The sequence below is a fragment of the Grammomys surdaster genome, unplaced genomic scaffold, assembly GCF_004785775.1.
Source record: "Grammomys surdaster isolate TR1022 unplaced genomic scaffold, NIH_TR_1.0 150, whole genome shotgun sequence".
NCBI classification, from domain to species: domain Eukaryota; kingdom Metazoa; phylum Chordata; class Mammalia; order Rodentia; family Muridae; genus Grammomys; species Grammomys surdaster.
In genome coordinates, this window is record NW_021604608.1 from 4,165,387 (window position 1) to 4,178,160 (window position 12,774).

Sequence of the window (12,774 nt, forward strand, 5' to 3'; positions counted from 1 at the left end):
GACTGGAAGGAAAAAGGGATAGCAGAAAGTATACTAGCTAGAACTGCGCACGCGCACACACACACACACACACACACACACACAAAAATCTAGGTTATAACCTAGATCTGCCGCTGAGTTGATGTGTGACCCTGATCGAATCATTTAACTTCGCTAAGACCCAGATTTCACATTGGTAAATTAAGGTAATTGCATTTGCCCTAATTTGGATAGCCGAGAAAATCAAATGAGCACCACAGTGAACATCATAGGGCCTTAAGCCATTTTGAGGACCCCTAATAAAGGTCAGAAAGAAGTGTGTGTGAGAGCGAGTCATGCTGAGCGCATGGGATTACTCACAGTAAACTGAGAAATAGCCTCTTAGAGATTCAGTGATGTGACTTGCAGCTTATTTTTATAATACACTCAAAATCTTACGAGCTCTATGCTATGCATTAATTCTTTTACATGAAGATTAAAAATGTAGAGCCACCCTATGAAAGATTAAACCAAACTCAAGATTGCACGCATAACTCTAATTCTGAGAATACGTTAACAAGTCTACATTTGTACTTACCTCCCTGTGGAAAGAACTGTGAGTAAATCTCCTTGAAGGTTTCTTCATTAACAACACCACTGGGGCATTCCTGGAGAAAAGCACAGAAACTTGCTGTGAGCAAAGCTTTTATAAAAGTGATTTTGTACATTTTGAATAGAACTGAATGCTTTGTAAAGAAGTACCAAGTAGCTTAACCTCCATTTACACACACACATTCACGCGCACATACACAAGGGCACACTGGGGTGGGTCTTGGAGAAAGAGGAGGAAGTGTTCATTTCTCTCATATTCAAGGAATATAAATCTTAGAACTGAAAGTTTCAATATCTCTTTGTATTGAACACTGCCCTCATTTGCTTTGTATTGTTGTGATAATGTTCATTACCAAAAGTAACTTGGGGAGGAACAGGTTAATTTTTATCTTATCCTTCAACTCTATCACTTGAAGACTCTCAGGGGAGGAACCTGGAGGCAGGAACTGAAGGAACAGCAATGGTCGAGTTCTGTTCACCAGCTTGGTCTCCTGGCTCGCTCACCCTCTTACTTAGAGCACCCAGGATGAGCAGCTCAGTGGCGGCAATGCCCACAATGAGCTGGGCTCTCACGCCAATCAAGAAAATGCACCACAGACTTGCCCAATTGAGATTCCTTTTCCCAAGATATGTCTAGCCTGTATCAAGTTGACAGACAAAGCAAAACAAAAAACCTAGCCAGCAAAGCACCAAAGCTTGTCTGACATTAAAAGGGTTAAGTATTGTGCAGAGGCATGTGTTTTCGTTAACAGTGAGGTAATGAGGCCCTGCATTGCTTTTCTTGGCATACCACTGAGATGTTGCAATAGGCTCCAACAGTTGTTATTGGACCTTTGTTTTATGACTTACAAAGATTTTCCCCTATATATTTGTGACTTTCATTAGAAAAATATATTGGTTTTCTTTTTTCTTTTTTAATGGATCTAAGATAACTCAAGAAGTTTCAAACAGGAATGTGATTCTTGGTAATAAGTTTCTATTCTGGAACACAGAAGGATTTGGCCATGGAAAAGTGACCTTATGTGAGAAAAGACCTTTTGAAAAGTTGGGAAAGATGATCTTCAAAGCCACAGAGAGGGCCTGAACTTAGTGGATCCCTATCTTTATACTCTTAAAAGGGTATAAAGAACTTGCTGAGAACTGTTGAGTACTGACCCAGGAATAGCATTGGCTTGTTGATCTATAGGGTACACCAGGCAAGGCTAATACTCTAAAAACTAATTCTGCATTTCAGTAAATCTAAAACTTCTGAAGAGGCTGATACTGTCTTAGGACCCTAAAGGACTAAGCAAGCAAAGCATAGACTGAGAAGAGGGGTGGCTCTGTTCACTCTGTAGAGAGAGGTACACAGAAATTGGCTCAAGGGCCAGTGGTATAGTTGCCCTATGAGAACTGAATGCTGGCCGTATTCTACAGCGATCCAGCCTCAGTTCGCACACGGATGCTGACTGTCCACTCCAGGAACTCTGTTAGTCACTCTCAGATAATTCTCATAGCTCCATATGTTAAACTCATTCCTGCTCCAATCGTAACCCTTTTACACTCTGTAACATTCCTCTAGAACCAGTTTTTTCACTTGGGGAGAGTGAGGGGCATGCTGAAGTTTTAACAGTCTAGATATTAGATATGAATGCATGTGTGATACACTTCAAATTTACTCTGTCCTTCACATTTCAACCACCATGCAATTGACATGCTAATGAGGATGGAAGAGCTCTCATTGAGACCTACCTCTAGATGCAAAGCTTCAGGCGTTTAATGACTGCTGAAAGAGGAGGAATCAGTCTTCCTCAGGGACGACCATCAACCACTTATCCAATACCATATAGTATCCATAAAGTCACATACAAATAAGCAACAGGAAATGGATTCAACAGGATTATGTGTGTGTGTGTGTATAATATATAGTATATATATTTATATATGTATATATATGGACATATACATACATATACATAATATATGTATGTATGTGTAGGTATAGGCATAGGTATATATATCAGTAATAAATACCAGTAACAGAGTATATTGGAGGCAGCAAGGGGAGAGTTGTTATAAATACAGTATACACACACACACGAAATTTAAAGAGTAAAAATTAAAAATTATTTATCACCAAAACCAACCAACAATCCTTTTAAGCCTTCAAATCACTATCATTTTAGTACTAAGCTTGTTTTATCATTGTGGGAATTTGTTTATTTGGATAAGCCAGTTAGTTCTTCACTGGAAATGAGCTTCCTTAGGAGGTTTTTCTGTTTTCTCATTTGTTCCCAGAAGAGGTAGTACCTTTGCTATGCAAGCAGTTTATACTGATAGCTTTGATGGGAGTTTGTCTTTATAGACCCTGTCAACATATTAATCAATCAGTGGCATGTAGCCAGAATATTTGTTCTTATACAGAGATAGACCAGAAAGAATTAGCTATCCAGTGAGGCAGAGGGGAAGATGTAAGTGGACTTGGGACTTTTCCAGGTAATTAATTCAATTGTTTTTGAATGTGAGGATTCCAAATCTAAGAATATGGGTCAAAGAAAGGAGAATCAATCAAACAAACAAACAAGCAGGCAAACCAAACCATGTCTAATTTCATGTGCTGCTTTTTCTGTGACCTGGGACCTGAATAAAGTCTAGCCTTATCCTAGATATTTCAGTGACTGTGTTTGTGAATGAAAACTGCTCTTAAACTGATGAACATTTCTAAAGGAATCCATCCTCTGCAATGCTGGTGATACTCACTTTGTCTCACTGAAGGCTTGGAAAGAGCAAAGCCTTACAGTCTTAAGTAGGAGATTCCTGAATAGACTGCCTTAGACTTCATCTGCAACATGTGTACATCTCGGACTCAAGAATACCTTCAGTGAGCTGCAAAGATTTTCTTGATTGTACAGTCTACTGGCTTCCAACTTCAGAATCTATACTGACTTAACTGCCAACTGACAGTCAGCCTGTCTTTTTCCTTCTCCCCTTCTTCTTTCTCCTTTCTTTTTTTCTTCCTCCTCTCTGTTTTTCTTTTTCTCTCTCCCCCCATTTCCCCTTCTCTCTTCCTTCCATTCTCTCTCCCTTGCTACCTTCCTCTTTCCCTTCTTGTATATGTGAACATATGTATTCACACACACACATATAAACTCCATTTGTTTTTCCTATGGAAAACCATGGCTAATATATAAAAGAGTTAAAATTTACACCTGTAATTCAGAAAAGGAAAGTAGCATGTGTACACAAAAACCACTAAAAAGTTTTGATTAAATAACTCTTTTTGGCCATAGTGGTCCAGGTGTAAGTGCAAATGAGCAGTTTGTGGTTGGGCCTTTTCCCACATGTAAATTGTGATTTATTAGCTACTTAACCGTGAACCATCTGTTTATGGCCACAAAGGGAAAGTAAATGTGTTTGGCTGTCTGCCACCAAGTGGAAAAATTTTTTGTACAGTCAGAATCTGAAAACTTCCCCACAGTTAAAGAGAGGCTGGCAGAAGCTGAGGGTCGGATATAGAGGGCTGTCTATATTCTACAAACCCGTCAGCTGCCTTTCATCTTGAAGCATATTTGATAAATATATTTTGTAATATGAACAGATTGGTAGAAATTGATTGTGTCAACATTTGTTCTAGTTATATTTTTGTCTGGTGAAATAATTTTCTCAGCAAATGAAATGCTTTATTGACTTTGAGGGTAGTAGGTCTCACCAGGTAAATTTCTCATATCCATTTCATATTTATTACCTTAATTTTCATTTATAGAAATTACACATTTACACAAATCTAGGATCTGGGACTGTAGGAATAAAAAAAAAGGCAATGTTCTTTCCCTAATAGAGCCTAAGATTGTTATTCCTTTTATTATTTTTTAAAATTCCAGAGACATATTAGTGCTGCTAATACACCTAAGTGTATGGCCATCCACTGGAGAGAGTTAGGCCAGTAGCGCTTACTGCCTAAAAGAAAAGTAACTCTCCCTCTCTTGGAAGATATCAATTGATAATAGCTCTTCAGCTGTGAGTGAGATTTCCTACCCATGTCTCCATCCACGCTGGGATTTTGTCTTGCTTGTGCTTATACAGATCTTGGGTATCAAGTCACAACTGCACTTGCAATTAACCTGTAATATTTGGGGAGTCTATAGCACCTCACTGGCCAACAACCTCAATAGAGATAAGCTATTTCTGACATTGGACTTTCTATTTGTTAGTCTGTGGTATCTATTAGGGTCTTTGTTGCCCTTTTATAGGATAAATATATTTAAGTCTTTTTATATGTATACAACGTATTGTAGGAAGCTTCTCTAGTTGTAGCTATCCCTTCCTTGATCCTTTTATCTAACTCCCAACTCCATTTAACACTTCCTGTTCTAATATCTCCCCTTGCTCTTTTAGATCACTGTATTACATCTTTTGTCTTCTGATACTACCCTATCACATTTTCCTAATTTGTTGACCTCTGTGGTTATTCCAAATGAGATGCACATATCAAAAGATTTCAAAATAATGTCCAGAAATGAGAGAGGACGCATAGCATTTTTCTGATATAGGTTATGTAATTCAAAATGATTGTTTCCAAATTTATATCATGCTAAGGATTCAATATAGGTTTTCATGTGTGTTTAGTACACACTTTACAGCGGGACCATAATGGCCCAGGATTATGCAGGAAAGGTTGAGTGAACTTCAACCCTGGGTTCCTTAGTCATAAGGAAGGAAGGAAGGACTTGACTATCTCATCACTTCCAACCTGGTGCCTCTTCCACCATCAACCCTAGTAGGAATTTATTACCTTGATAGTAAACACGGTTTTATCTTACAAGGTTATGTTTCTTCAGAACTTACAGCCTCTGAGTTTGCAAATGAGTATCTTGTAATACCCCTGTCCCGGCCAATGATTTCCTGCCACAAAAACCTTGCCCCAGAGACTCTGGCCACCTCCACAAGAACATAAATATCCCTCACCTCACCCAATAAGCAACCAGTTCTCTAAAGTTGTTCCTGGGTATGTTTATTGCCTGGGCACAAGATCCTGCATTGAACTCTCCAGTGGGCTAAGTTCGGCCCAGTGTTTAATGGGCCTGCTACCTCAAGGGAGAAGCAGACAGCAGTCATCACTTTATCAATTGAACTACACCTCCAGCCCCAACAAGTGTTTTTTTTTTTTGTTTTGTTTTGTTTTTAAGATTTATTTTACTTAATGTGTAAAAATATTTTGCCTTCATGTATGTATGTCAGTCATTTGCATTTCTGTTGTATGTAGAGTTCAGGAAATGGTACTGAATACTCTCAACCTGGAGTTACAGAGAGTGGTAAGCTACAGAGTGGGTGTTGAATCAAAATTGGTATTCTGCAGGAGCAGCAAGTGCTCTTAAGCATTGAGACAGTTCTCCAGTCCCACTAAGTGTTTTTAAATTTCTCATATGTTTCCTATGATTCTGAGAATCCGGATCCAGAAGTCAGTTCTAAATGACTGCATTTTAATTCTTGTGTAATATAGAGTTCATTAGAACCAAACCTATACTTCTCGGATCCTGTAAGTTGCGCACTTTTGCCTTTTGGATTATCTTCTTTTCCCTTTCAGGTCTATAATCATGGTCATGGTCTCTGACCCATTAGCTGAGGAAATACCCTCTTTTTCAAAGGCATATAACATCTGTTTGGCAACTAGATTCTGTCATTGTGGTTGTGATAGGAAAACATACACATAAAAGGACACAATTTTACTCAAAATTTGAGACATTGATTATATACACACACACACATACACACACACAGAGAGAGAGAGAGAGAGAGAGAGAGAGAGAGAGAGAGAGAGAGAGATTGAGAGTGAGAATGAGAATGAGAGTGTGTGTTTTTATAGAAATTGTTGCCTTTAGTTCAGGGAGGACCATTCTACCTTACTCTTTGTTTCATTGTTCCTCTCTTGAGTAACTGGGCATTAAAAACACTATGGTAAAGTTTGACACTGAGGCTCAAGACTTCTGTAAGTGTATTGCTCCATCACAGATTAAGGAGGTAGAGATTTCCAAGTGGCTTTCATTAATGTGTGATGACAATTGTATTTCCAGTATTGTTGTTCAAACCCCTAACCATGACATAGTAAGAATGGAATAATCATGGAATGTTCTTTTTCGGACATAATTGCTCTAATTTTTTCAGTTGGAGATAAGATCTCTGCCCTTTGATAAGATGTGGCCTCACTACTGATGGCCTTTTTGATTATGTCAGCTGTATCATGACACATGACAGGATCAATTTTAGTTGTGAAATGAATATTTTACTATTAGGATATTACATCCGATAAATATTGACCTTTTATAATGACAATATGATGATTATGAGCACATGACAAATTCCTATGTTCCAAGCATTGTCTTGAATTCTTGCCATGGGTTATCTCTTCTGGATAAATGATGCTAATGTTTGTTGATGACCAAAACTGCTATTAGGTGAAACCACCCCTACCTCCTTTAATTAGAAAATGACAGACCAGAGTCTATTGACTATAAATTCTGAAAACTTTAGTGTTCAGAAAAATTTTCAAAATAATCTAATTTCATAATCCTCCTTTAAATGTGTGGAAATCAAAGTTGATAAGTTTACAATCATTGTCCTTAGCTCCATAATGGGCTGCTAAGTCTACCAATACTCTAGCTTGGCTTTTTTGAATCTTGGCTCATTCACTGATGTCACAGATACTATTTTATTCATGACTTTGTTGGTATTTTCTGCCAGGGCATATTTAGAGCAAGCTAGTACAATGATAATAGTCTTAGACTTCCAAGTCAAATAGAAACTTCTGTGTAAATTCTGTCCTGCCATGTAGGAGCTATGTAAGTAGAAGCAATTTCTTTTATCTTCCTGTCTAATTGCTATTCTCTATAAAACAGAAATAACAATAGATTCAGAGAAGTAATATGAGATTTAATTAAAAGTACATACAATGAGATCTGTGTCTACCTTACACATTGTGAGTTGTTCATTAAATATTAAGCAGACTTTGGTAAGCAAAGCTCCATCATAGAATGAATGACTGTAACATCAATGCAATGTACTGAGGTTAAATTGTATCTATTCAAATGTTAGAACCAAGAATAGTACAGGTCTAATAAAATACAACGATTTCATTAAGTAGATATGAGTTAGGCCTCTACTCTTGTATTGTAAATTTAGATTGTTCTATCTAATATCCTCAGCATTGACTCCCAAATACAGGAGGGTTCTGTAATTGTAAATGATAGCTGAGGAAAATAAAGGTCAAGATCCTAGAAATAAATGGCAACAGGAATTCAGGAGCCGTTCATTAACTAACTTAAATGAAAACTATTCTCCCCAATGATGCTGCATATGCAAAAATATGTTTAAAACGCCACCACGAGGAAAAGGGTAGAAATGGCACTTCAGAGGCTGACACATGTATTCACAGGAAATTACTAAGAAAATTAGTTTGTGAGATGTGTCATGAGTTGTTATAATTTTGCCTCATAAAGAACCCTTTCAGCATTTCATATAAATTTGTCATAGCTCTGAGAAAATGTACTAGAAATATTGCAATAGAATATAAATCAGACATATAATAATAAAGCATAAATATAACATCTAAGTCAAAATTAAGTGTTCACTCTTCTAACTGAATTATCGTCTCTTGAATAGTTGCCTTCTATGAAATGTGGTTTTCTCATCTTTAACTTTTTAATTAAGCATTTATAGATAGCACCAGTGAGATGACTCAGTGGGTAAAGATATTTGCCACCAAGCCCGACAACCTGTGTTTGTAGGACACATAGGGTGCAAGGAGAGATCTGACTCCTGCAAGTTGTCCTTTATATGTAATGGTCACACATGCACACTGCCACACTCAGCATATACCTCACACAGACAAGAACACACAGACAGTAACTAAATGTAATAATTGTTTTAAGTTATAACAAAAATCTGAAAAAAAACATTTGGAATCAACCCCTTAGTAATCAGAACCAAAATATTATGGTAAAATGGGGGGGGGATGTCTTCTTATAAGAAGAAATAACTGGACTGAGTAGGTTGCAATACATGAATATATAAAGTTGAGTAGAGGTGTGAAGGATCTTAGAGGAGTGAGAAGAGAAGTGGGTGTGGTTAAGATTCAAATACATCGCATTTATGAATGAAATTATCAGACCAGATATATTGTACTAAAAATAAAAGTTCTTGTGAAATATCTTGTGCTATCTTTGTAATAGTTGTTACATTGATACTGAAAGTATTTATGCCTTTTATTAACTCCCATATTCACCCTTAGTACAATTGAAGACTGATGCAGATGATAGTTGCTAGTCATTGTGTGATACTTAATTGAAAATACTGATTTTCCACTACCAGAATTGTATGTTGCTGACTTAAAACAACAACAACAAAGCAACCCTATCCTTCATTAGTCTAGGCGATAAGCAGAGTAGACGGTAGGAGCAAAGGAAGATTGTAGGCAGAACTATGCAAAGAAAACAAATCTAGGCGACTTGGGTTTTCAAAGTAGAGCCATAAAAGAGCAAGCTTTACGTAACTATTGGAAGAAAGAAGTCTTTCAGATAGGAAGAGTGGGTGGCAAGTATGCTGGTGCCTCTTGGAGGAAGTCACCTTCTTAGGTAGTACAATTGTTAGACAGCCCATCACAATGAGATGCGTATAGATCCAGGAGCAGAGAACAGTGAACACCGTGCACACAGAGAAAGTCATTTAACCATGACTCAGGAGATGCACCAGGAAGGAAGAACTGAATCAAACAACCTACCGTGGTCTGGGGCTTTTTATCAGGACCTTTGCAGTTTTCGTGGCAACATATGTAGGATGGAAACAATGTTAACAAATAGTTTCCTTCTGACATGGCAACCAGCAAGTGGTTCTGCTTTACAGAGGCTTGAAGAGCATAAGGACTCAGTGTTCTAAGGACTAGGATGTAATAGCAAACTTTATTCAGTTTGCAAAGGCTATGACTAGGATTCCATATGTTGAGGTGCGTCCTGTGTTTATTTATTTACTGCCACCACTGAGGTCATTATGCAGATCTTATTAATCGATAAAACCACTTTCAGACTGGCATGGCATCAACCTAGTAATGCTGAAACAAAATCAACTGAGTTAAAAATTCACAGGAACCCCAGAGGAGCGATAGGGACACCAACATAGCCGGAAAACTTTTGACTTGTAAAAGTTCATCCTGTCTGTAAGAAATTCGGAGAGTGGGGATGGAGCAGAGACTGAGGGACTGGCCAACCAATAACCGGCCCAATCCCATGGGCAACACCAATCCCTGTCACTGTTAATGACACTCTGCTATGCTTGTAAATAGGAGTCTAGCGTGGCTGTCCTGAGAGGCTCCACCCAGTCTGACTCAGACAGATGCAAACATCCACAGCCAAACCGTGGATGGAACTTGGGGACTCTTATGGAAGAATAGGGAGATGGAATTGTAAGCACCGGAGGAGGTAGAAACTACACAGGAAGACCAACAGAACCAACCAACCTGGACCCTTGGGGCTCTCAGAAACTGACCCACCAAGCAAAGACCACACATGGGCTGGAGCTAGGTGTCCCAGTACATATGTAGCAGATGTGCAGTTTGTGCTTCATGTGGCTCCATAACAACTGGATTGGGAGCTATCCTAGAAGCTCTTGCCTTTTTGTGCAGTATGTTCCTTTAGCTGGGCTGACTTTGTCTGGCCTTAGTGAGAGAGGATGTGCCTAGCCTCACCGAGCCTTGATGTACCAGGGTGAGGAGATATCCTGGGGAACACTCGCTCAGAGGAGTAGGGGAAAGGGGGATCGGGGAAAGGCTTGTAGGAACTGGTGACTTGGAGGGGAGCAGTGAGTGGAATGTAAAATGAGTAAGTTAAAAAATAAATTAAAAAAAATTCTCAAGAGGAAAAATGGGAGTGTTTCCATCAGACTGCGTAAAATAGTCAGAAGCTGATGCTCACATAACTATAACTATAGCAAGGTGGATTTGAGTGATTCTGCACAAATCTATTTCCTCGCAGTTGAACTTCTGCCTTCTAGCACGCTAGCTACTTGCAAATCCTTGGTAATTTCATTAGACCTGTCATTGATGAACTTCTAATGTGAGCTTAGACACATTCCTCACTGGCTATGGCAATGCTATTGAATGATTGTTCCATTTCTTGTAAAGAAAATCATCCTAACCTAAGCTATTATCTTCTTGCAGTTTTATTGCATCTCTTGACAGAATATGAAGACAAAAAAAGTGAGTTCATGTTTTGAAATGAGTTTGGTGACAGTTTTTCCATCTGTGATTATCGATATAGATGGATATATACAGTTGATTTGCATTGGATAGATTCAGAGTTTTGAAACACCTTAGGTATAACCAAAAAGAAGAATTGAGGGAGGGTAGGGGCTGTGCCAGATGAGTAAAACTAACTTTTAATGATCGTCCATGGTTTGCTGGGCGCTGGGCCAGGCAGTGGAGAAGATAACGTGTTCTCATTAAATCCTCATAGCAAGTAGAGAAGGCAGATATTTTCCTACACGGTTTGTAACAAATGAGTTCAGGATAGGTTAAGGAACTTTGCCATTGTCAGACAGAGGTTTAATCAGGGGCATGAGATTTGAACTGAAGTTAGAGTACAGAAATTTACATTTAACTGAGTTTCTTTCATAAACATTAATTGTAACTATGAAAGCCAAATATATAATCATTGGGTAATTTTGTCACACTGTCTTTGAAACCCATGAATCCACTAAAAGAAAGATCAGTAGTTACTTATTAAACAAGTATTCTCATTCCAAACACCTATCTGAACCTGGGCTGCAGGGACAAATCAGCAGGCATGTCCATACCTGCCAAGAAGCTTCCTTCCACTATCTGTTCAACCCCATTTCGAAAATACATTGGACACATATGCACAAAGATCTAAGAACCTAATATCATACTGAGACTTACTGGGCAGAACACTATGGAAAAGCTAACTTTTTATGACTATGTATGCATGTGCTTATTTGTGAGACCAAATATATGTCATATGCGCGCGCGCGCGTGTGTGTGTGTGTGTGTGTGTGTGTGTGCGCGCGCGCGCGCACCTGTGTTCATGTGTTTCTTTCATCTCTTCTCTCTTATTACCAGCTGCAAGCTTTAGTTTCCTGGAGTAGCCCTGGGTCTCCTGAAGGTTGGCTGTAAGTCAAATTCGTGTTTATCCTGATAAATACATTCTGTCTATTGTAATAACTTGAGAAACTTCTATTTTCGTTTTGCCGTCTCCTGTGGTTTTTCAAGATTCTTCTCTGAAGAGAACAGACAGCATGAGGGTCAGAAGATTGCATTACAAAGAAAGTCATTCTGCTGGAATGTTACTGTGCCCTGGCTCCAGGTGAGAGTGCTACCAGCACCTCGCCCACCTCTCCATCTGACATCTGTGCTTTAGTGGCTCAGTAGATGATGCCAGGCCTTGTTAATTCCAGCCATCAACCACAGAACTCTTCACAGGGCTCCCTGGAGCTCAGGTGACAGTTGCCCTGGTACATTATGGTTTAATGTCATATTGAGGCACAAGGGGGCAGTAGTGTTCTCTGTTAACTGGAATCACAATTGCTGGTCCTTGTTTTTCAGAGTTTTTCTTTCCCTAAGCCAGATGTATATCCAGCTACATTTCTTGCAAGAAAGCTATTTCTTCCTTAAGAAAGGTGTCAGTGAGCCTTGCTCCTAAATTGAATACCTAGAGGACTTAACGATTTCAGCAATAGGGTGTCAGAAACGTTATTCCATCTATTCTTGAATATTACAGGGGAGCAGCTCAGCCTAAATTCATGATCATCTTCTAATGATAAAACCACTATTGGTTTTAATGACATAATAATAGTAGGAGGAGGAGGAAAGGAAGAAGAGTAGGTCTTAGAAGCAAGAAGTAAATTGACACAAAAACAACAAAAACAAATTACAAAATTTGGGTATGAAAATACGGTGGGTGTGGAGTCCGCAGTGCAAGCCCACTTTATTGTTTTAAAAGGGAGTAATTTCAACCTTTGAAATCAGTATGCACATCTTGTGGCTATTTATTAATGAGATTTCAATAAAGATAAATCATATACAAACTGCAGCCACTTGGTATTGGGAAACACTGCATCCACAGTCAGAAGCAGAGTGCAAATGAATGTGCACTTCTGCCGTTTGCTCTTGCCATCTCCATTGAAATGGATCTTGCTAGCCCAACTAATGCAGTCCAGGTAATC

The 12,774-nt window shown here is 38.7% G+C and overlaps 1 protein-coding gene across 5 annotated transcripts in view; it reads right to left on the reverse strand.

Moving 5' to 3' along the window:
• Kcnip4 (potassium voltage-gated channel interacting protein 4) overlaps nucleotides 1-12,774 on the reverse strand; it is a 1,067,998-nt gene that overhangs the window by 25,304 nt on the left and 1,029,920 nt on the right. For all 5 annotated transcript variants that reach the window (XM_028765224.1, XM_028765228.1, XM_028765227.1 and 2 more), the window contains one exon: nucleotides 557-626. In XM_028765224.1, the coding sequence (XP_028621057.1) occupies nucleotides 557-626 (70 nt within the window). The remainder of the gene's footprint in view (nucleotides 1-556; nucleotides 627-12,774) is intronic.